This window comes from Neolamprologus brichardi, chromosome 6, assembly GCF_056152115.1.
Source record: "Neolamprologus brichardi isolate AB-2024 chromosome 6, ASM5615211v1, whole genome shotgun sequence".
Taxonomy (NCBI): domain Eukaryota; kingdom Metazoa; phylum Chordata; class Actinopteri; order Cichliformes; family Cichlidae; genus Neolamprologus; species Neolamprologus brichardi.
In genome coordinates this window covers 17,379,601-17,405,308 of record NC_142109.1, presented here as the reverse complement: position 1 = coordinate 17,405,308, position 25,708 = coordinate 17,379,601, and the positions used below count along the sequence as shown (strand labels likewise).

The following is a 25,708-nucleotide window of genomic DNA, read 5'->3' as shown; positions in this document are numbered from 1 at the left end:
CTTTTGTAAAGGGTGCCTTATGAAGTGATACTACGAGACCTCATAATATCCGGTCATTACACAAGTCCAAACTCACTGATAGTGGCTACAAATAACAGTAAATAAAAGTGAATATAATTTAATTTTCTGCTTGATTTAATCGATTTGAATTTAAAAGACTTAACATGGCGCCTCATTTTCTACCTTACCTTCGATCGCTACGCTCATTAAAAAAAAACAAAAAACAAAACAAAACCAAAACCGATTGTGTCAACGCAAACTGAGTCACCTACAACTAGTATGTAGGCTTACCTGTATGGGCTGTTATACTCCACCGCTCCGTCGTGTTTTTTCCCTTCTCTCTGCCACTCCCTTCACTTCCATCCTGCAACACAGATAGCCCCGCCTTTCGGCCACTCCTGTGTGGGATTCTGAGTTTAATGCTCCCTCCGCTCCTTCTCGGTTGCCGGGGGACGTGTTTTACTGACTACCTTTTGCGTTGTTTCTACACGACGCGTAAAATTCTCTTCAGGAAAATCGAGACTGCTGCAGTTTCACCTTTAATTTCTCCCGAACTACACTGAAGTCCCCAGGTAAGGCCAACCCAGGCGAACTTTTAGTCAACAGGTGCTTTTACCTGGTTCGCCCATAAAACTTGGCAGTTTTATTTTTTCATACAGGTGGCTGATATTGATGAAGATGACAGGTTACAGGCTACTTTCTTACCTTTTCTTTTAAAGCTCAGCCGGCTGTCCCCATCCCCCTCAAGGTGCAGGTGTAGTCGGGTTGCTATCTTATGCTGTGTTCACGTCCCTGGCGAAATATCCACGCCGAAAATGTCTCTCTTTAGCCGAGAATCATTGTTTCGCATTTTTTCCTTAAATTCAAAAGCTGATCCATTTTGCAGAGTTGGATATATATATGTGTGTGTGCGTGGTGGGCAGCTTTATTCATACATTTTTCCTCATAAAAATATAATTTTTGGTCCCTGGATTTTTGCGCTTCTGGACTTGAAGGATTAACCTTTTCACCCACGACTTAAGCTATGATCGATATATATAGAGAGAGCTATAAAACATATAAAGACCTGTAGAAATAGGCAAACACGACCACTACTACATTGGTGGGTTTTTTTGTTTGTTTTTTTTGAGTTAGCTTACTTATCACACATGATATCAAATCTGTTGGCCGGACTTTGATGTTCCATTACAGATGTTGAGAGTTTACAGTTTAATATCACGTGTCCAGTGGACTGTCCTATATGACCTTAAGCTAAGGTATTTCAATACCAAGCGTAAAGACGGCGATTCTCTGTGACTTTTTTTCCTTGTGGGAGGGTTAACATCAGAGCACCTGTTAAGCCAGTCCTGTTCCTCCGACGCAAAGTGATCACCTGACATTTTTCTTTTTCTTGACTGCTCAGTCTCTGTCAGGCCAGAGGTAGTTATGTCACTCTTGCGTGTGTGACAGTCACTGCTAAACAGACCAACGTAAGTCCAACTTGAATTTCGATTGGGATGAATTTCGTCCTCAGAAATTCTTTGCGGTATTGATTTAACAGTCAGACTGCTGGTTTGTGTTATGACGTGTGCCTTTGCTCAAGTCTTACCCTTATTATAAGGGATAAAAGGATAACCCTCCTAGACTGTGACAGCCTGCCTTACTTAACAGATTGTGTTCCCACTTACTTAACCTATTTTGTTTCCCCATTGATAATATTTTTAAGCAAATAGGGGAATTTAATACCATCACTATCACATCCATCACTTCTTTCTTATTTCTGGTTCACATTGGTTGCTGGAACACATTGCCTTTATCCTAGTCTCCTTTTTATTTTATCCTTCTTTATTTCCTGACACAATGTTTATCTCTTGAAAAAGACAGACCATGTCTGTCCACATTGATTGGTGCTTCCTTATCTGTAGTTCACATTAATGAGATACCATCACTGTAAACTCATTCGCTCTGTCGCAGTCTAGTTCTTTGTTTATTTGCTGACACAATGTTGTAAAAGATGGAGCCTGTCCGACCTGTTCTTATGTAGCAGTGTCATAATCATGATGAAAGGGAGGGAGCAGTAAGGGTAGTCACGTGTTCAGAATCAAGGTAAAGGTGATTGGAAAATACCTTATACTGGACAAAAAGCTGTAATTTTTCCCTTTGTCAGGAGAGAACACGTTGTGTCTGAGCAGATACCTGTAGCCATTGTGCTTATTACCTTTTCCTTAAAATGCTGATGAAGCTTTTAAGAGATAAGGGCGTGCAGAAGAAAAAGCCCTGTTGCTATTACAAACAGCGTTTCACATGTTTTGGCCTGGGAAAGCCAAGTTGTCTTTTTTTTTTTACCCCCCCACTTTTCAGCTTGTTTTCACCAAAATTCAAGATCTAAAGGCTCTTGACCTTTACTTATCTGTGAAGTGCTCTTGCATCACCTTCCATCTTAGAGTTAACAGTACAAAGTATTATGTTTCCAGATATCACAGAATTTCAACTAACCTTTTATATACTTGACCTGTTATAACTTTTCACACATATGTGCACTTGCATTTTTTTGTTGATGACACTTGTATGCAGCCACTAGGCCCAGATACGTGTTGCTATGTCAAATTTCATTATGAGGGTTTAACCTCAGGCATGATTTAAAATAAAAGGATTGCATCACCCTTAACACCTTTCAGCAGGTTACGAAGCCGTCTTCCGCCAGTAGTCACCAGCTAGCTGAGCAATAGGACTTCAAAGCTACCATCATCTGGATGTCTGAGTCCATTTAATCTTTTAGAGTGTTTTTTCTTTGATTTTTCTAAAATTCAAGCGTTATTACCTCAGGCTAGCCAGTCTTGCCCTTCAAGGTCCTCAGCTGGGTTCTTATTTTTTTTGCAGCAAATAAACCTAAGACCAGTTTATCTTGCTTCACTTGAGAGATATGAGCCAAAAATAAATAGCTAAAGGCTGACTTGTGTTTGACTTAATATCAGTTCTTGGACGTCACTTCTCCGCTCTCACCAGGGTGAATTGAACTAATGAACCCCCTCTGTGGAAACAGCAAGGGGCCTCCTGCTGTGTTACATCCCGAAAACGTTAGTCTGCATTAGAGAGTGTTAATCACGGTATAATTACCACATTGTGGCACTGATTGGATAAAAGTGCTTCCTGCCAAAACTATACTTGGTTTGATTTTTAGTAATGCATAAGAGATTGTGTGTGCAGAAAATGCTAGAAAACAGAGAACCTGAATGGAAGACTAATTTTAAGATAATGACATAGTTAAAGTCCCCCCCCTCAAAAACTATTAAATAGTTTCTTTCTCAGTTACTTTTGTGTCGATTTTGAATAAAAAAATACAAATTATTGTGCAGAAGAGTTGTTATGCTTAGTTTTTTTTGTTGTTGTTTTTTTAGAAATATTTTGTATGGTATTGTACGATGCACTTAAAAATCTAGCACTAACAATGTATTGCACATCAGTTTAAGTTTTAGTTTTGGATGTAAGTTATAGACAGTTATACATTACAGCATAACTTTAAAAGACATTTTGTGTTTTTTTTTATTGTTTAACTGGATAGAATTGTGGACTGATGGAAAGCAGAGTGGGTCCAGAGCATTTTCTGTTCATTAATAAGACATTAATAATATTTTTTTCTTACATACACTGCCTAACTAATTTGTTAGATCACCTGTCATAAAAAAACAACAATTTTAGAAATCTGCCAAAAACTTGTTTAAAACTAAAGATTATATTGGTTTTTTTTATTGGGCAACCAAATTTTAGTCTGGACACGTCTGAGCTGTCAGATATTGATCATGCATCATATTCAACGACTGAAACCATTTTTTTTTCTGTTAAATAACTGTAATTTAGCATCTTCATCGAAAGAAAAAACGGAGTCTCTATCTTTTTGATTAAAGAGGTGGTGCGTTCTGGAAGATTAACTGTTGCAGATACATTAAATTTAGATTTTTCTTTAAATGACCAATACTGTTAATTTAGAGCAGCTGTGGCATAAGTCTTACAATGGGTGGTGGACTAATAAGCACTGTACAAAGTTTATCTCGTTAAGATTAATAGTTTATTAATCATTGTTAATTATCATGTAAATCTAAAGGAAATCAGTATCCTGCATGGGCAGACTAAGATGTTAATTGTAGATTTTTGCAGCCATTACTGCCTACATCACATTTGTCTGATTACCTTTGTATATTTTAACAGCGGCTTAGCTCGTAAGATGAATCGCACAATATCAAAAGTATCAACATTACACTGATTTATCTCCCAGCATTCCCCTGCTGACTATTATCTTACAAACTACAATAGCTGTCTTCCCAAGGTTTCATTAATTTTAAAATAAGTTCCTAGTTTGCTCTAATCTTCCCCATCTCATTTTGTCTCCATCCATATAATCCCATAATATTATATCCTTCAATTCTCTGAATCCAGATCACTTCCTCAGCTGTCCCTGCACACACGGTAACCAGACTCCATTGTTGGTAACCTAAGTCATGACGCATCTTAGTCCTCAGTAGACATTGGCTGGTTTCTATAGTTACCATCAACAGTCTGTGCTGAGAAGTGTCTGTAACAACATGCTGAGGCTATTTTAATGCAAAATGGTGACACCCTTTAGTCCTTTTCATACCTCGCTTTGAAAAGAGAAACTCCATATTGTGATTAAACAAGTGTCTTCCTATTATGATTGAATGCTACAAGGCAAGCAGAATCAACAGGTGCAATTGTAATACAATCAGGAGATATTACTTGTGCCATAACAAAACAAAATGTAGGAGATGTATTGTGGGGCAGAGAGGATATCATAAATGGCTCACCCTTGAAAGGCTTCCAGACCAACATACAACTTTCTATATTCATCTATAGGTATTTAAATAGCACCCATAAATTTCCCTTGGATGTCATCACCACACAGCAACCTGTAGCAACTTATGGTTTAGCCACTGTAGATAAATGTAACCTGCATAGTGGATGACCCTCCATAAAAAAGCTCCCACTGTTAATCATTAATCCAAGTGAGAGGGGCCGAGAGAGAGAGCGAGAGAATGAGTGTAGGCATATAGGGCACAGGCTATGAAATGGAGGCTCAATAATAGTTCTTTGTGTTTGTATTTGTGAATAGGGCGGCTGGAGGTTCACAATGACGTTGGTGCTACCCACACCATGTCAGCGACAGTTGCGCACAGGGTGATTAGACATGGAGCGGTGGAATCGAAGTACGTCAGAAGAAAGAAGAAGTTGATAAGGAAATGTAATGTTTTGATGCCAGAAAAATGAAACGGCACAAAAGTTGAGACCTTGTAATTTCTTAATATGGATTTGTATGTATGAGAGAACTGAAAGAAAATTTATACAGCTGAATTCATTTCCAGGCTTGAAGTTCAATGAACAGGAAATAAGATTTTCAACTCTCTGAATCATGCTCTGCTGATACAGATGAAGGTTTATCTCGACTAAATAAACTCGTCTAATTGGCCGTTTCTTCTCTTGGTATTGGTCGGGCTTCTTTCTAATTAGTAATTTTCCATCAGCCTCCTCCTTGAAGGTGCAAAGCACACAGACAAATAACTCCTAGTAAACATAAAGTTTTATGATGCATTGCTCATGGATAAACAGTGATCTGTATCTGTATTATAATATTGCATTGGAATGTCTGTACTGTGTATTTTGTAGCTGTAATCCTAATATTGCTCTTTTTATTATTATTATTGTTTCAGCCATGCTACTACCCTCATCACTCCTACTCCTCCTGGGCCTCCTCACATGGAGTCCCAGTACGACAAGAGCAGCTAAAGTGATTGTGGTCCCACCCATCATGTTTGAATCGCACCTCTACATCTTCAAAACGCTGGCAACAGCTCTACACAAGGAGGGCCACGAGACCCATTTTCTAGTTTCAGAGGGTCGTGAGGTCCCGCCCTCTCCTCACTACCATTTACAGCGCTATCAAGGGATCTTTAACAGCACCACAGCTGACAATTTTCTCCAATCCAAAGTCACCAACATCTTCTCAGGCCGCCTGACATTTCTCGAACTGTTTGACATTCTTGACCACTACTCTCAGAACTGCGATGCTGTCGTTGGCAATACTGAAGTAATGAACCGGCTGAAAGAGGCCAAGTTTGACCTGCTGCTAGTGGACCCCAATGAAATGTGCGGTTTTGTGATTGCTCATATCCTGGGTGTGCAATATGCTGTTTTCAGCACCGGCCTGTGGTACCCTGCAGAGGTTGGAGCCCCGGCCCCGTTATCATACGTACCGGAATTCAACTCGCTGCTGACCGACCGCATGTCCTTGATGCAGAGGATTGCAAACACAGCTGTTTACCTCGTACAGCGCTTTGGAGTCCATTACATCGCACTGCCCAAGTATGACCGGATTATGAAGAAGCACGGAGTGAAGCCTCAAGTGGCCATGGCTGACTTGGTGCAGGGAAGCCGGCTGTGGATGCTGTGCACTGACATGGCTCTGGAATTCCCCAGACCCACCCTTCCACATGTGGTGTACATAGGTGGCATCCTCACCAAGCCTCCCAGCCCACTGCCACAGGTCAGTACCAAAAGGGACACAAAGCTGACGAGCTTATTATGAGGGTTGTTCTATTTTGTCATGTCCAAGAGAACTTGTGCAGTCTCCTTTTGGCTAATGCAGCATTTAAACAGCTCGCACAGCAAGGTAATTTAATACATTGACACAAATGTGACCATAGTCTTGAATCAGTCCTTATCCTTCATATGAAACACTGCTGACAGTATCATAAGAAAGCAGCAAATGTTAAAAATACAACAGTTATTGCATTCAAATTTTCAGGTGTGTCACCTCACACCTTTACATGTCCTATTCTCTTGTACTCAGGCCCAATGCTAAACTTGTATTTGAGATAGGCTTATTCATTTCAAGATCTGAACAATGGAGCCTACATTTCATGAATGCATCTGCATCTAGTGCTCACAGAGGCCTCTATAGGAGCCCGAGCATAAAATGAGCGCTCTTATGCACTGGTGACAGAAGCACTGTAGTACAGCTGGCTCATGGGAACAGAGTTGAAACAGGTCATTATGCAAATATGTGGCTTTGTTGGTCAGAATGGGAAGCTGCATTGTTTTTCTAAGTATTATACTAATATTTAGGTTTTTGTACTGATACTTGGTAGGGGGAAATAAATTATATATGTATTTTTTCTGTGTGCATAGCATTCAAACTAATGCTACTTACAAACATTAATACAGTAAGTTTTGTTATGGGTGTGGTCTGTGTTTGACAACCCTGAAGAGTCATGAGAGGTATTATAAAGGCATGAGAAAGGACATACTCCTAAATCCATTCTGCAAACTGTTTCTCTTTTGTCACTGAATTATTCAGAGTTAATCAAAGACACAGCCCTTTTTCAGAAAAGGCCTTAATCTATTAAACTGCAGTATCATTAAGTAGAAAATAATGGCTAATCCATGTTTCTTATAGCCATAAAAATGAAAATGAAATCGTCACATGAGAATTTGGAGCCAATAAAATTTTGGCTTTTTATTTTTTTCCAAAATAGTTGCCGAGTAATTAACCACTTGTTGAAAAACAACCCTTTGGGAACTTGCAAAGGCTTGGCTGCAACGTTCCTCTTGAATTTCAATCAAATTCACACATCTCTAGCTAATGAATTGTTTTTCTGCACTTTTATCTCTTGAAACGACTTCCTCTTTATGTCTTCACAGTTTGCTGTTATTCACACTAGCTTGTTTCCATTATCTATTTTTTTTTTATCACTTGTGATATTTTCTAGTCACAATGTGCTACAAAGTGACCCTTTCGAGAAAGGTCTGGTGCAATGATTGGTTTAGGTTCAATGTACACGGCAGATTTTGAGCAAAAGGGGGAAGGGTGTTGAGGAGAGGCGGGTAGTGATGGGGGGGGGGGGGGGGGGGGTTAGTCCAGCGTTTGGACATTGCGAGCGCGGGCTGCCGGTATCTGCTGCGGAGGGTTTTAGGAATGCCACACCAGCCAATAGGGAGTATTGTGCAGTGTTGTGTGGAGGGTTATAATGGAAGTGGAGAGAGAACGAGGTCATTGTTCTAACCCTAACTCTGGGGACACTGAGACTCTTTTATGGGGTCACTAAGGCCGTGTTGTAGGGACAGTAGGGGGTATGCTGCTGGGACACAGAGCCCAGTGTGCCCGTGAAGCTGCTCTGTGCCAGGGCAGCCTTAGCTCCTGCAGCTGGACCGTTAGCCTCCCTCTCTCCCTACTTGTCCGGCAATCCTGTCTCTCCAACATGGCTGCTCCCTGATCAGTCCCCAACCACTGTTAGTCAGTCCATCCTCACTTTTACAAAAATATATTTTACTATTGGACAAACTTAAGAGTTTCTTAAGTGCACATCGGGACATGCCCCAGGGTTGGGTTAATATCCAACTGCCTGTTGTCCTTTCAACAACCTGTAAGAGCAAATATATTTTTAGAGATGTGTAAATGCCTGTAAATTAATAAAAAGCTGGGCATAACATATGATGCTAAATGATGCTAAAGTACACAGACTTGTTGACATTTAAGGTCTTCTTGTATGACTTTCCCTTATAATATTGCTAAGAATCTCAATAACTGTCAACTCTCAGCTCTAGCTCAACACAACCTAAAAGGAGATGGCACATCTTTTTAAAATTAATTACCTACCAAATGAAATTCTCACACAACTAAATTAGCAAAATAAAAGCAACTGCAAACAGCCAACATAGATTAGTCCAGTCATCCAACCCTAGCAAGCCCAAACTCAAATGACTGTTTGTCATGATTTCTTCTTTCAAGTGCCTGTTGAGAAGCACTGTAGTCCAAGTAATGGCAGGCTGTTACTAAAAAAAGAAAAAGAAAAACACCCCCCAAAAAACAGCACCACATGGCAGAGTGTTCCATGTTGCAGGTTTGCTCATGGACGACGACTCCTTTTTTTACAGGAAGAATGCTTTAAAAGCATATGGTATTGGATTTATACGTAGATTTGTGGTTAGAATTTGCTTAGTGTAGTTTGTAGGAACCCGTGAGTTCTGTTATTTCAGTTGTAGTGCTGATAGTTTTACATCTTTTATTTGAATAGAGCGAGCATTTAGGGTATTGGATAGTCTCTAATTAGGATAGCTAGAATCTTAGGTTCAACATATCAATAGCACTCAAAAGGGTTTTTTTTTTTGTAAAAAGGCTTTACTTGGAAAATGATACCATAAAAGGTAATGTTTTAACCTTGTTGTAACTCATAGAGATAATACTATACTTTGCCAGCCTCAAACTTGCAAAGACTGTTAAACATTCAATTAGTAATTATAACTTGGAGCACAGAAATACCCAACTTGGCTTTAAATAATACAGAAGTGCTCAAAAACAAACATTCATGGGTTAATGACGTCTGCTCCAGTCCACCATTATGGATAACTATACTCAAATTTATTGTTACCCTGGTGATTTCACTCTCCTACATGGCCAACTGTAGGCACCAGGGTTGCTTCCAGTAAAGCAAATTCAAATGAAGGGATCTCTTGAAAGGGATCTGTGACATTGCTTCTTGATAGAGGTCTCTGCTGAGTTTTCTTCGAGCAACAAGAAGTCCTGTTTTTCTTAGAAACTTTAAATATATCAAACCTTAGAATTTCAAACTAAAATGTAAGCCTGACAAGCTATCTTCAAAAATGCTTTAGCATCTACTTGCCAACCAGTTGGAGAATCCACTTTTTTTTTTTTTCTCCCACTGACCCGTGGTTGTCAGGTGGTAACTGATTCTGTCTCTTTGGAGCTTTAGCAGTTATCATTTTCACCGTGACAGGCAGCAACCCTCCTGACCATTTAGGAATATACATTTGTTTCTTGCAATTGGTGATTGCCTGTGGTTGCTAACTGGCCTTAGGCCTGTGCGACTGGAGCCTTACGTATATTACCATCTATGTGAGTTTATATTTTGAATAGGTGAAAATGTGCTATAAAAGACTTGTGTACATATTGAATGTTATTTAGCGTCAGTTTTTCTGGCTTGGTTGCTGATGATCAGGAATGACTAATGTTTTTTGATTGCACCTATATCAACAGCTCATACACAGAAAAATCTGAGAGTAGTACAAAGTTGATACTAAATGGTTGAGGTTGTAGAGTATTAAGTTTTTTGTTAATTAACATATAATTTCATTCTAAAAATCAAAGGATTTGAGCTTAGATGTATCTCTACAGAGTTTTCAGGCTGGAATATGTTATTGGGTTTTAGAGTCTCTGTACTTATCAGCCTTCAGACATAATTACCGGTTGTTCTAACATTATTAAAAAAGTAGTTTAGTGTACTGCGTTTTCATATTCAAGTTAGATTGTAGCATTTATTCAGTTTTATACCGTCATCCTACATTTTTATGCAAACCTGTCAAAATGGATGTGCACAATAAACTCTGCTATATCAGTACAATAAATGCTATCGTCACATAGGCGTGACTGCAAACCTTAGCAGATAACTAAAACAGTGTTTAAAGTTCATGTGACTTAGTCATGCCTTATTGATGCTGATGTCATGTATTTGTTCTTAAGGCTCTAAAAAAAAATCCTGAGTTAAATTGTAAATTGAAGCACTTTCAAATATGAAATACATGTTTTTGGTTTTTTTTGTTTTTTTTAAAGCTGTACTTTATCCCTCCCTGGTCTTTTTTTCTCATGTTCCTACAGGATTTTGAAGACTGGGTGAAAGACACAGAAGAGCACGGCTTTGTAGTTGTGTCATTTGGAGCCGGTGTAAAGTACCTTTCCAGTGACATTGCTCACAAACTAGCAGGTGCCCTTGCCAGACTGCCCCAACGTGTCATCTGGAGGTAAAGAATCTACTTTCAATTTAAAAGATGTGAATAGAACTTTCTAAAACCTAAAATTAACAACAGTCTTCCACTAGGCATTTTTTTCTTTTCTGTCTCTTCTTTTGGTTGTTTGTTGTGTTTTATGGAGAAACCTGCAGTGGTGGTAAAACGTCTATGCCCTCTTCCTGATTTTCTATGTTTCTGTATGTTTGTCTCACTTAAATACTTCAGATTATCAACCAAATTTAAATATTAGACACAGATAACGCAAATTAACGTAGTTTCTAAATGAAGGTGTTATGATATAAATTAACTGCTGTGTATCACATGTTTGGAAAGCCACACCTGTTCTCGATCATCTCGAAATGATTTAAATAAAACCTGCCTGATAAAGTGGAGTAGACCAAAACATTCTCAAAGGTTAATTCAGGAACAAACGAGAAACAAAGTAATTGGGATCTCTCAGTCTGGAAAAGGTTATGAAGCCATTTCTAAAGCTGTGGGACTCCAGCAAACCCCAGTGAGAGCCATTATCCACAAACGTTGGAAACATGGAACAATGGTGAACCTTCTCAGGCCAACCAAGATTACAAGAACAGAGCAACGACTCATCTAAGAGGTCACAAAAGACCCCAGAACAACATCCAAAGAACTTTAGGCCTCACTTGCCTCTGTTAAGGTCAGTGGTCATTACTCCACCATAAGAAAGAGACATAACATTTTTTACTAGAGGTCATCTGGTAGATCAAATAAAATTGCGTCATGAATGCTGAAACTTGTTCGTGCCACAGTAAAGCTTGATCAGTTGACAGTGACTTTATAGTTTAAGTAGCTTTGCATTTTTATTTCTTTCTAAATTTAGTCACATCACAAGGATAAGTAATTCAGCCCAAGTACTGCTCTGATAAACCCACTTTTGCATATGTGAATGAGGTGCAGACAATATATGACCATGTGACACGACAGGTGCTACTTCACTTTTAGCCGCAGAACTGCATTTGCAGCATATTCAGTTCTGTATACTGCTTTCAGGATTAATTAATAACGAGAGGTGGTAGTTTAATATTACATTAAAACCACCCATCAACCTTTTAATCATTAACAGGTATATTTGAAAAGCTTGCCATTCATTTACCACATTGACCCACATTTTTATGGATATTTTAACTAAATATGGGATAAAGGATAACTATTTGGTTTAAGGATGTATACATTTTATCACATAATAATACTTTTTTTTGTAATGTGAATCCAGGAGCAAAGTACTGATTTGCAGTAGATACACTTAACATTATACTGATGGGTATATAATGCAGAACAGGCACCTGCATGTAGAGGGTTGGCAGCTAGTCTGTAGAGGCCTGACTACACAGTTTCCAGTGATGTCATACAAGTGAACTGTTAACCTTCCATTATGTTTTCCTCTGTGTAAATACAGGTATGTCACTGCATGCTGTCTTTATTAGGTTTTAGGTCAGAGATTTGGGTTTTCTTGTCATGTTTTTTGTGTTCGGACTGCAAGTACAGATATTTTAGTGATTGGTCTTCATTTTATTGTAACACTTAAGTCTTAAAAAAAGATAATTCCACATTGTGCCTTTTCTCTCGAGTTGGCCTTTGTATCATCACACATTTAGATCCCACACGTGGTGAAAAAGAAAAGGCAAGAAGTGCAAGGATAAATTTCAGAGTCACTAATAAATAAATAATAAAAAGGCCTCTGTGCTGACTTTACTGATTATCTTATTGGGATTGTTTTCTTTTCTTTTGGAAAATACAGATTAAACAGATCGCTAAAGCTCAAGGCTAAATAGGACTGCTTTGTTCTTTTCGTGTGCCAGTTTATTCGTGTTAGCTTACTGACCTTCTGTGCCTTAGTAAAATGAGGCCATCGTACATATGCGTGACGTCTTTTATTTAGTTTTGGTGAGAGAGGTGGTAAAGAGGAACAAGTGAACTTTGCATGGGTAAGGCAAGTTGCTATGTTAAACTGCAAGAATTGACTGTTGTAAAAACTGGGTGGAGGGACCTCAGATGATTCCATTATGGTTGCAATATCACCTTGATGACAAAACAAAAAAAAGCACTGTTTTTGTTGTAATGCGGGTTGTGTTTATGTGTGCAACATTTTATGATACAGAATCATCTCTTTTCTTGTGTATAGTAAAATGAAACACATTCCCTATTTTCACTTCCCTAATTTTTCATGGTATGATAATCAGGCTTTTTATACAGAAATCTCATCACAGGAGAGAACAAACAAAGATTGCAAACAGGCAAGATCCTCTTTTAAAGGGCAACAGTTATGTGATATTGTATGGTAATGCAGCTTTTAGTGTCCCTTCTAAACTAAGAGGTTAAAAAGGAAGAAGGCTGATGACAGCATCAGGGAGCCAGCCAAATGAATCGTGTCATTGATAATTGGCTCCATGAATGTAGGCTTTGATGGGCAGGACAGTGAATTGGTGCTTTGTTAAAGACAGATGAAAGAGTTTGGGCTGGGGAGGGAAGCAGACAGAGATGGACAGATGGGAGTCATAATGTAGCATGCATATGCTGAATGTGCGGAAATGCCTCCCCACACAAAAAACACAGGAGTATTTAGTCAGTGGCATGATCTGCATATTTTTGAGTCGAGTGCATTATTTTCTTTTTAAAAAAGTGATCAGTTTAAATGTAGGAAGTGGTTTGTGGAGTTGAATCTGTTTAGTAAAAATACATTTTATCAGTACATTTCAAATTATACATATTGTTTTATGTTTTTTCACCTAAAACTCAAAATTGCCACATGGCACAATCATCCATTTGAATGAGCAGACTAAGAAGAGAATTGAAAATGGTATTTAAGTAATGAATATTAAATTCAAAGTAAAATACAATGGAATTGTTTTATTTTTGATATATTTAAAATGAACCAAGAAATTATAAGTATTGTTTTTTTTTCTGTCTTGGAGGTCAGGGTGCCCCAGAAATAAACATGAGACCTATGATGATTAAGTTCATGAGTTTTGCTTTAGTTTTTAGTTTGTAAACACTACCTTTAAAATGTGCTGTGTACATATAAAGTGGTGGCAAAATTCAGGTAGGCTGGCTCGGTAAACTTTGCATGTCTGGTGGCTCTAGAAAAATGTCAGCTTATTGGAAAGACTTTTGTTATTTAAGTAAACATACTGTTCCAAGCAGTAAGTCACGTGGCACAACCGCAAGGAATTCCACCTGATCAATGATGGTGATGTTGTTTGAAGCTCTATAGGTACTTGCTATGCTTATGTAATTTTGCAACAAAAAATGTATGTATCTCTGTTTTATGTCTCGGGCGCTGTAGACAGTCAAAGGGATTCTTGCCAGAAATGTCAGTCAGAAAAAATATGTAATTAATTTTAATGTTTTGCTTCCACCACTTAACATTTTCAATGTCAAAGACATAAAAAAAGTATATAAAAATTTTTCTGTTGATGCTTACATGCAGACATACACAAGCACTTAGAAGAACCTAAACACCTGTGAGTACAAAAGCACTTTTGCTTTTCAGCTTTTGTTGATGCAAATCAAGTTCATTTGTCCAGGTGCTTTCAACCTCAAGGTAATTCTAAATGCTTTACATAAAACAATAGATCAAGAGTAAGCACAACTGGACATTGTGGGTTTTTTTAAACATTTACTTTTTAAGTTGCACAATGTGCAGAACAAAAAAGCCCAGTCAACATCTCTGTGACAACTGCAGATTTGGGGGGCACTGATTTAAAACCACTGCGAGCTGGTGTAGTCCATAAAGCTAGTTTTTATCATTGAATCAAGAAATATTGTTTTGCTAATGTAAACATTGATTAAGTTTATGTAATGGCTTAAAGTCCCCTGGAGATATGGTTTGCAGATTTGTGTTTAAGTTGTATAATTACAGTAATAATTCACAGAGAGCGATATCACAGAGAGCCAGAAACCACTTGACAAGTGTTTTAGTGACCAGTAATTTACTTCTACACTTTGCACACAGAAACGTGCATAAAGGTAAATGATGTAGATTTATTACCTGAGAGTCAGTCCTAGAGTTTTTTGTGATATTAAGGTGTGTGTTTGTATTCTCTTCTCCATTTTTCAATACAAACATGGACCATAGCTAACAGATAAGCATAATACAAAATACTGAGGAAATGCAGGGTATAGAGGGGTGCTGGGCTCAGCTGTGGCTCACAGATCAGAGTGTTAGACCATTTAACAATTTGATTGAGTGAGTTTCTGTTCATTACAGATATGATACCAAGGAAAAGGACAAAAGACATTCAAAAGAAGCATGATAAAATCATCAGTGGGTTTTATCAATGTGGAGATGACAGAGCTTCCTCAAACATGATAGCCTCTTATTTTGCACACAGCTTCACAGTTTGCTTCAAAGTTCAGTTTAGAGTCAGTGACTGTTACGAGATATTTTTGAGAACAAATACATTCCACTATCTGACCCTTAGACAATGTGACCTCTTGTGTATGCGTACTTCTGTCTTAGATATGGTTAACTGACGATAGGACTCGCACCATTTAACAAAATTAACAAAGACTGGGCCGTCTCATTATCCAGGGGAAGTTACACATTAAGCCAAAGAGAAAAAGATTATCAGTAAAAGAATGTAAACCGAGACGAAGTAAACAAAAAGGTTTTTGAGGCTGGACAAAAGGGGTGGGAAAAAAATAGAAATAAGATAATGTTACTATGTGCTGCTAAAGGTGTTGGCAGGTGGATTGTAACAACTAAATTTGTTAATATAGGTCAGTGTAGATTCACTGTTGCCATAGTATCGGTCTCATTTTTCAAAAGATAAGATTTTCTATATTTTGTGCATGATTCATTTTGTGTATACGTTTTCTTACAGTTTCGAAATGACCTTGTCTGTCTGGCATTTACTATTATCCTCATTTACATATATTACAGCTCTTTTTTTTCTAAACTAATGCATTGACTAGACTGTCTCTTTAGTCTGTCGGTTATATTGTTTTTAAAGTTAGTCACTGGGATTTGTCTAATTTGTCTGGCTAATCCTTGCAATAATGTGAGGGATGAACACAACTCGCATAATCTTTATGGATAACTTCTGATCTCTTAGGACTAAACATCCAAATTTTTGTGTCAAAACACTACATTGTTAAAAAAAAAAGAAAAGAATTTGACTGAGCACATTATTGTGGAAATTCACACTAATCATTAAGTGTTCATTAGTAATCAAGGTGAAAACCTGTGCAGTGAGTGTCATTGTACACTCAGTAGTCCCCTTTTGTTCTTTTATATTTTCACAATTTAAATTGTCCCCCTCCCCCCGTGTCTGAGAAGTGTTAAGAAATTATACATTGTAGCAGAAAGAATCGTAATTAGTAGATATGGCACTAGACTGCTTGAGCTACATCACCGACACTGTTTGCCACTGCACCACAGTGCGGAGTTAGTCACTGTGGTTGGAAACAGACTATTTCTGGCAGCACGCTCTACCAACCGTGCTCTATATTACTGACCTCATTTAGCATTTGAAAACTGCAATCAAGAGACAGTGTGACATGCAAACACTTTTTAAGAAACTACTATAACAAATAAAAAGAAATTAAAAAACTTGCATCAAAATGTGACAAAAGCCAAAAATATAGATTGTTCTGTTTTTATAAATGTATCATTGTGTAGTATGAAGAAACTTGGACTTTCTTACTTGATTTTTACTGAGCACTTTAAAATAATGTCACACTTTTAGGCATTATTAAGGTGTTAGCAAGTGCGTTATTCAATCTAATAAATTGTTACTTTACTTAAAGCACCTGAAGTTTTTTTTTTGTTTTTCAATTGGCTTAAATTTAAGATTTTCTTCTCAAAACTAAAATAAATTGTTTCAGTGTTTGTCCTCTGCATTGTTTCCTCCTCCTCAGATTCTCTGGCGTGCCACCCAGTAACCTTGGCAACAACACCAAGCTTGTTGATTGGATGCCTCAGAATGACTTATTAGGTAAGGACATGAGATCATTAAAAAAAACGTAGCATCCAGTTCTTTTATCAACATATGTTGTTTGTGAATCAGATCGAGGTGATTCTAGTTAACTAAAACTGCAAATCATTGTTCATGTTCATCGAGAAATAAATTAAAAATATATAGAACATGTAATTTTGATCTTGTCTTTGCAAGATTAGTCAAATTTAACAAATATGAGCAGACCTCGGTGCATTTCTTAGAAACGGTAACACCAACATGTATGTGAGTTAACCGTTTCCACAAAGGGGTGTTTGTGTTATAATACCCGTTCAGGCCTTCTTAAATTCTAATCTGATGAAGAGCCCCCATTACAATAATTCACAATATCAAATATAAAATTTTACAATTACAAAAAAGTCTGAAAGATGTAAACTCACACTGAAAACTAAATGAAACTAAACTCAAATAAAATAAAAACAAGATTTTAAAAAACTGTAGGAACTCTTCTGTTATTATATTTACCTTGAAAAAAGTCTTCTCAAGAACGTTAATTTTTTGTACTACTGCTTGATGACAATTTTTACACATCCCTCAGGAGTTGTTGGTTTCACCCTGTGGGTACAGCTCACTAGGTTTTGTGTAGTATGGATCCCTTCTTCACATACTTATTAACCTCACCAGAAAGAGTACACACAGGTTCATTGTGCCTGACAGGGATGAGGAATATGCCACATTCAATGACTGACAGCAAGGACTTTATTATGTGATGATGTAATGCCATTTTACCTGCAGGACACACACTAGGACAGTGAGAAGCATTATAAAATTAAAAATAACAATGTATGTTTTTCTGTGGTGTTATGGTTACCCACTGTCATAAAATGTTTTTCTTTTTTTGGTTTTCTTTTTGAATGATGCCTGATGTGCTGCTGTTTCAGTTTCTCTAAACTGTTTCTAACCTTAGCAAAACAGCCCCGTCAAAAATGTTATGCCTAACATACAAAAAAAATCACCTGTTGTTTCTTGTCATCTAGGTCACGCTAACACAAGAGCGTTCCTGAGCCATGGGGGCTTGAATAGCATCTATGAGGCCATGTATCATGGTGTGCCGGTGGTGGGTGTACCTCTTTTTGGAGACCATTATGATACTATGACGCGCGTAGCAGCCAAAGGAATGGGAATCATGTTGCACTGGAAATACATGACAGAGGAAGACCTCTTTACAGCCCTGAGCAGCGTCATCACAGACACCAGGTTAGTTTGTCTTGTACTGCTTTGTGTATTATTGCTTTTATCAGTGAGATCTGATAAAAGGGTTTTAGGTTTTAGCTTACCTAAAACCTAAAACCCAAGTCAGAGATAACGGGTATTATGAAGTTGGTTATCAACTTTCTCTGTTAGGCTGGGTTCTATGCTTGAGACTCCATTCACATAAAAAGGTGTTTTTCACAGATCATGTGACTGCTGTTCTGCACAAAATGATCCCTCTGAGTGAATGTTATCTGATGGTGCCGATGATGATTAAAAAAACCTGACAAAATTTTTTAATTGACATTAAAAAAATAACAGTAAAATGCAATTGTTGCGATTTAAGACGAGATTAATGCTGAAGAAAACAGTTAATCTGGTGATTTAACGCACTGTGGTCAAATAAACATTTTAAACATTTGCTGTTTATTTTTAAGATGACAGCCACACATTAGAGCTCTGAAACTTTTAATTGGATACGTTTAAACATTAAATGTTACTGTCCCATAGCCTAATATCGGAGGCGTGGAAATCACTTTAGTTAGTTGCCAGTTAACTTTATTGATTGAACAGATATTCTTGGTGTGTATTTTAGTGACTGCAATTCAAAAATAGCTAAAATACAAAAACATTTATATATTTTCTGCACATGCACATTCTGGCATTGCTACCTGCAGTTTGTGCTTCATTTAGTGTTTTTAATAAAGTATGTTTTAACAACCTGCACACGTATTCTCCCTGCAGAGAGTTTACATTGCTCTTAAAACATGCATTAAAAGAGAGAATTGGCGATTCTCTCAGTGAACATAACCTCCTGACTAGGTTATGTGTTCAACAGTAGTTACTATGGTGATTTAGCAAGATAAAGAAAGCCACACAGGAAACTCTGACTTCGAGCTTTTCCTAGCGTCGTAGCACACCCCCTGGTGACCTTTCATGATATCAGGTCATTGTGATTTAGGGTGTCTATAATATTTCATATTTTAAGCTATATGTTGATTTGGTTGTGACTGCAGTGTTTGTTCAACAAATCTCCTTCCTCATTTTTTATGCCATCTCACTTTTCCTCTACCTACCAACCTAGGTACCGCCAGCAAGCCCGTTATCTCTCCAATATTCACAAAGATCAACCAGGCCACCCTGTGAGCAGAGCTGTTTACTGGATCGGCTATATTCTCCGTCACAACGGTGCGAGCCACCTGCGCTCAGCTGTATACGAGGTGTCCCTCTACCAGTATTTCCTGCTGGATGTGGTCATTACTGTAGGGGCTGCCATGGCTCTAGCGGTCTTTGCCCTACGCCGGTTGGCACGATTGCTGAGGGGTAGGTCCAGGGACCACAGCAGAGGAGATAACGTCAGAGATGATGGCAGCATGGCCAATGGACATTGCCATAATGAGAACATGGCCAATGGGAAACACAAACGCAACGGCTCCTTGAAAAATGAAAAGAAGATCAATTGATGCTTCGAAAGGTTAGGAGGGATGAGGAAGAAGTTGCCCTACGGACTCAGCTCTAGCTTTTGGTTCACTGGTTTTATGAAAGTTTGGAAAGAAGGCTGTTCTTAGGTCTGCGTCTAGTGGCAACTGCTACTCAGAACAAGCAAGAGGCTGTGGAAAGGATACACAATGCGTTGTGTGAGGACAGAGCAAGACATCGGGTGCTCAAAATCTGTGTGTGTGTCTGAATATGGGTGAATGTGTGTCTGTGTGTGTGTGTGTAATGAGGTATATTTAACAAAAACTTTAACAACCACAACAGCAGGTGCAGCAATACATCATTAAATTTGGGAATTCTTTGAGGATGAAACACAGGAAAGACATATTTGGGGACATCATTTCTACCCGTGCGTCTTCTTTCCTGCCTGTTCTCTGTCTTCCTGCCTTCCTTACCAGTGGAAGGATGATGAAGAGGGGGAATCTTGAGCGCCAACCCTCTCATCCTCGAAAAATCAAAACAAAACAAATTAAGATGGCTTTTGAAAGATTTAGCATTAAATGTTTTTAACTGCAAACTCCAAGTGTTTGGTGAACTGTAAATAGAGGGTAAAACTATTTATTACTGTACAAATGCATTTTAATGATCAGACTTTTTAACGCGTCTTATTTTTAATTTATTTCATATCTCGGTCGGTGTGACAGCACCATGTACACTCCGAATCCTTAGCCCACATCTGCACTCCACCCTTGTCCTTCATACTCGTGAAACAAACAAACAAAGAAACAGCTGATGGCAGCAGTCAGCGTGAGTATGGCCCAGTCTGCGTGTTCTTTAATTGCATTATCCACAGAATGTACTGTTGTCTTCAGGCTGGCCAGTTTGTTCATGCACTGTTTTCCCTTTTCACAAGGTGGTGCCAACTTGTGACTGCACTTAGCTGTGCGGTCTTTGCATTATCTCTTGACTGACTTTTGTTGTGGTAGAGAGCGACTCTGCCGAACTCTATGTGGCTTGTCCTTGTGAAAAGGTGATCATGTTTTTTTTTTCTGCAGTAACGATATTACAATATTATGAACAGGCAAAGCAAGATCAGAAAGCTACTTAAGCTCATGTAGTGAGGGGAGGAGTCTGGGCATTAGTTGCACTCATGATTAGTTGCATCATCAGCCCCATATTTTAATTCTGCAGCCCTCATCTCTCTCTCCTCTTTTTTGATACACATTTATTACTTGTCATTTCCAGTGCTACACTTCACTTTGTACATCATTCAACTATGATTCAGCTGTTAATGATTTGTTAATAAATGTTTTAATTCTAATGTGTTACAGATGTTTTTAAATTATTCCGTTCAGGTAGATTTCCATTCAGCGCTTCACTTCTGTAAATCTTTTAGAAATACTGTTGAGGTTTATGTGCAAACTTACCTTCTGTAATTATATTAATTCTGAGTGCAAGTTATTCACATTCTGCACACAGTTACACAGATTTATGGGTACGCAGTGTGCTTGAATACGTGTGTGTGGTTGTTCTGGACTAGGATGGGTGTATGAATGAAGCACAACAGATGTGGTTCACGTGTGGTGTTTGAACAGTGGCACTCACAATAGCAAAATAACAATATCAGTTCAAGTGGAGGCTTTGTTTTAATTCAGGGGTCTGAACAAAAATGCTGCATTAACTGTCAAAGTACAACAGTTTTAGCCTGTTTTCTAGGGCTCAAATATAATTAGTAAAATAAAATAGTCATTCTTTTAATAAACGGTTAAAAATGACTTGCACTCTACTGATGCCTAGAACCCATGGACATGTCTAAGGTTTTTTTCAGTTATTGTCTTCAGTCTTTAGGTTTGCTTTGGAAGTGAAATGCAGCTTAATCAGGTTGAGATCAGAGGGCCGCTTCAGTGATTGCACAATATTCCAGGTCATTAACTTCAAAAACTGGGTTCATTTCACAACATGCTTTCGGTCATTGTCCGTCTGAACAGTTACCCTTGCTGTCCAGTCAGCTTTGCTGCATTTGGCTAAATATGAGCAGAAAGTATCGATCTGTTGACTTTAGACTGTCCCATCATCAGTAAATACTAGTGACCCAGAGCCACTTGAAACCACTCAAGCCCATTCATTATATTGGCCTTACCATGTTATGTTATTTGTTGTGAGTTGTCCCAAATATCGTGTATCTTTTTTTTTGTCTTTTCATCATTCTGGACATGGTCCGCTCTAAGTTCCAACCTGTTGAAGAGTGCAATTCCAGAAGTGGTCTGACTTTTCTAATAGTTTTTATGAAGTTTGGTTGGTTTCTTCTGGTTTTGGTGTTTTTATTGTATAAAGGATCCTGGGATCATACACCTGTTGCCTTCATTTAGCATCCAGGCTTATTTTCCTCTTCACCAAAACCCTGGTTTTTCTTTGTGTATCTAATGAATTTGCTTTGTTTTGGGACCTTGAATGAGGCCTGTTTCAGTTTTATTGAGATTCCTTTTGACCTCATTTCACAGCTATGGTTTCCAAATGCAAATTCCATGCTTGAAATCTATTTTTACCTGCTAAATTTATGGGAAGAGGAACAAAAAAAATACCTCACACCCATCCTTTTCAATTATATCTGAGATCTTGAAAATAAGAAACTGCATTGAAAAAAGGTTTTAATTCTTTAGTTGTTCATGCAGTATTTTTGTTTAACCCTTTGATGATTCAATAACTGCACTTGAGCTGAATCTTGAAGAGTCAAGTCAAAACTATCCAAAACTCTGGCCATGACTGTATATGACTTAACTATTGTCACTATTTCTACTCTTTTAATTTTTGCCACTGTGCCTGCTAATTGTAAATGCAGGTAACAGAGAGGTATTTAAAAGGGAAAAAAGGATTGACATAGTTCAAACTATAGAAATAAACCCCTCATTTACAATGAATAATGATGTGTCAAAGTGATAACTGTCCCTGTGGGGAAATTCTCTTTTGCTGAGTTCAAAGTACAAGGCCAGTCGAAGATCATCTTTAGAGTCTGCAGGGTTTCATTATCCTTCTAATTTGTATTTTAGAAGGTGCTCGTAGGCATAGGAGCAGAAAAAAAATCATGAACGTGGGATCTTTAGTTGATTTATCAAACTACCATGCTACACATACTGTGCTTCTTCTTGTTCTTCTACCTTTTTTTATGGATGGAATCATAGCAGAGGGACTGTTTACCAACAACAACAACCTTAATGTAATGGCAACGGAACATTTAACCTAGTCAACGTTGTTAAGAACTTAACATCCAACCAAAATGTTCACAAATACTATATTTCAGAGAAGTTTTATGACCTTCCTTTCTCTGTGAGCTATAACATCACTTGCACAGCCCAACCCAGCCCATGATGGGTATGGCTGATGGGCCTGCTGGTGCTACGCAAGCTATGAACAGGATCTGAAGAGAAAATGTTTGTAAAGATGGTTGTTTTTTTTGTTTTTTTTTTAGTTTTTCAGTATTAATAATGTTGTACCCTACATACTTAAATGTCCCAACTTTATGTTTCAGTAAATATAAAGTCGAGTGTATCTGTTCTTGTGATGTCTATATTTTACCTGCTTGAATAACTGATCATTGCTCTGTTTTCTGTAGTGTACTAGCTTGTTCCCTTTGTCCACATCTTTGTCTTTCTCTTTAATTCCTTGTGTATTTTGCCGTCTTTTGCGCCGTCCTTACCTGTCCTCACTTCACTGTAGTTAGTTCGACATTATTTTACTTTCATTTTAAATCTAGGCAAAAAAAAAAAAAAAGTCCTCACTTGTTCTGTCATGTGTGTCCATGTTGTACATAGATTGTAAACAAAATGCTAATGCTGAATAAAAAAAGCATATTTTGTTTGCAGAGATGACTGAAACTTTTTTTCCACGCTTCCTATAGTGTCGCATATAATTTCTCGCCAAACTAAAATATACAAGAATAAGAAAAACAAAATCATATCGTTATAAACTGTTACATGCGCTCGATGCCACTGTGCAGCAGTATTGAACAGAGGAGCGCATGCGATTCATGTTTTTGAGCCCAGACGAGGCCGATGCTGATTGCAGCAGTTGATGCAGCCAGTCTCAGTGTGATAGGGGATGTATAGGCTTTCTGTCTGGAATTGTTACCAAGCAGCAAGAGGCTTTTGTAGGTATCAAATGGTTGAATCATCTAAAGTAGCCAACTGCACATGCACGCACACACACGTGGATAGATGGGGTTATCTAATGCTGTATGCTTGTGCTGAGTGAGAGTGGGGGTAACAAAACACCCAGCTTGGTACTCTGCTTCGCTTACTTAATTATTCACTCTGCCTGCTGGGGCCTGCAGACCAACCAACCCCCACCTCTCCCCCCGCATGCACCCCCCCCCCCCCCCCCCCCACACACACACACACACACAGACACACACAGACACACACAGACACAGTGACTCACAGTTTTTTTGTTTTTTTTTTAAAAAGCATCTGCAGGTATGTTTAATTTACATTCTTCAAGTTGTTTTGTTGTTGCTGGTGGCCCTGTGTGGGCGCTCTTCTGTTAACTGAGACATATGAGGTGGGGGGGGTGCTGATCAGAAATCTGATGTTGCAGAAAACACAGTGGGCATCATTCATGACACCCTCCAGTCATTCTTAGCCACATTTCCTTCTTTATACCTTGCTAGTGCCTATTATCTTGCCTCCAAGGGAAATCATCAGGAGCTACTGAACACTTTGTGATGGACTAAGTGGGCTCACCATATTGAGTGCAAAGTCCTCCCTCTCTGCACAATATCTGTGTGATGGATTTGTCAATAGTATGAGAACAGGGTGTGCTGTGATCTTACGTCCACTGAAGTCTTTACCTGAGATGCACCTGAAAGAAGATGTTGGACTTCTCCTGTGTGCATTAGTCTGTTAAGGGTGTCTTTTTGGAAATTGTTGACTTAGCTTGTATGAGCGTAAATGAAAGATGGCCTTCCGTCACTGTATATTCATCTTTGTCACAGCCTATCCGAGAGCTCTCCCTATGGATCTGCCCAAGAAGCAATTAGTATTTCTTTGTAAATGATTTAACAGGATTGAAAGACTTTTCCACTACCAACAGCTAAACTGACCTTGACATAATATAAAGTAGGTAATTAAGATGAATTATTTCAATGAAAAGAATTAAGCTGGAGACCTTTGCACATCAGAAATGAGGTTCATTTTATCCCTTTAATGGCCGACACCACAGATGGAGCACGTGGAAGACAGTGATGTCATACTCTCCCTCCATGTCGACTTTCTCGACAGTGCAGAGTTAAGTTATCAGCTGAGGACAGAAAGCTTGGTGTGAATTCTGGTGGACTGCACAGACACACATACCAGCTAATTAGCGTTAAGTGATAAATTACTAATGTTTCACTTACCAGTAATGGAAACCACACTTCTTGGAAAGGCTGTTTTTGCAGTTAACTGCAAGATAGCCATCTTATTTATTCATATGAAAGTATGAAAACCTAAAGCTTCAAAAGACACCAAACATGAATGAGAGATCTAATTCAATGATTTCAATAAGAGAGGTGGGATAGACTCCTGGGAAAGCATTTTGCAAAGGGCCCACTCAAATATTTTTCAGTCTACCTGTCATTTAAGGCTGTTTTCAAATTTTTACACACCCAGTTTTATCTCTAATTGGCACAACCACATGTCCATGGATACTGTAAAGAAACTGGGGCTGTTATGGAGGGCTGCAACAATAACTTTAACTCACTTCTCCCCGATATTAATCTTCTGCACATACTGTATATATTTTATTCTGTACGTATAATATTTGGTTATTGTGTTTGCTGTCATTATCCTATTTTACAACAGAAAAGTGTGCACTCTTCATCAAGTGATACTGATAAAATTAGATGTTGCAGACAGGACAACTACCAACAATTATTGCTATAGAAACAGCATTCACATTTTGGCCCATTTCGGCCTAAGCCTATCCAGGCATGCTGTTACCTCTGTGACTCCCCCCCCCCCCCCCCCCCTTTCATTGAGTGGCAATTACCACTGTTGTCTCACAGTAAAACGGTCCAAATCCACGGTTCGATTCCACCATCACTCAAGGGTACTGTGGGAGTAAGTTGCTGCCTTTGCAGCTTTGTTAGCAAAGGTTTGCAGGTCCTTTCCCTGTTTAGTTATGTAATGGCAATTCAACCTGTAGACCCACAAAACGGTCTATATTCATCTTTCAAAAACACAGCACACATCTCTCATAAACATCAGCACCAAAACATTTACAATGAAAACTCATCTGCTTGCACACATGTACATATGTAAGTT

At 38.4% G+C, this 25,708-nt stretch overlaps 1 protein-coding gene across 1 annotated transcript; it reads left to right on the top strand.

Moving 5' to 3' along the window:
• The first annotated feature begins 380 nt into the window (after positions 1–380).
• Positions 381–23,204, top strand: ugt8 (UDP glycosyltransferase 8). The gene is made up of 6 exons (XM_006787185.3): positions 381–572; positions 5,700–6,532; positions 10,661–10,803; positions 16,687–16,763; positions 17,762–17,981; positions 19,060–23,204. Exons 2-6 carry the CDS (start codon positions 5,702–5,704, stop codon positions 19,436–19,438), a joined length of 1,650 nt encoding a protein of 549 aa, XP_006787248.1. The 5' UTR covers positions 381–572; positions 5,700–5,701; the 3' UTR covers positions 19,439–23,204.
• Positions 23,205–25,708: the final 2,504 nt, after the last annotated feature.

What these genes read in the sequence shown, in the direction of transcription:
- ugt8 (XM_006787185.3), top strand. Translation starts at nt 5,702, where the DNA reads ATGCTACTACCCTCATCACTCCTACTCCTCCTGGGCCTCCTCACATGG. An exon ending in CCCCAACGTGTCATCTGGAG is followed by an intron (nt 10,804 to 16,686) that starts GTAAAGAATCTA and finishes CCTCCTCCTCAG; the next exon opens with ATTCTCTGGCGTGCCACCCA. An exon ending in AGCGTCATCACAGACACCAG is followed by an intron (nt 17,982 to 19,059) that starts GTTAGTTTGTCT and finishes CTACCAACCTAG; the next exon opens with GTACCGCCAGCAAGCCCGTT.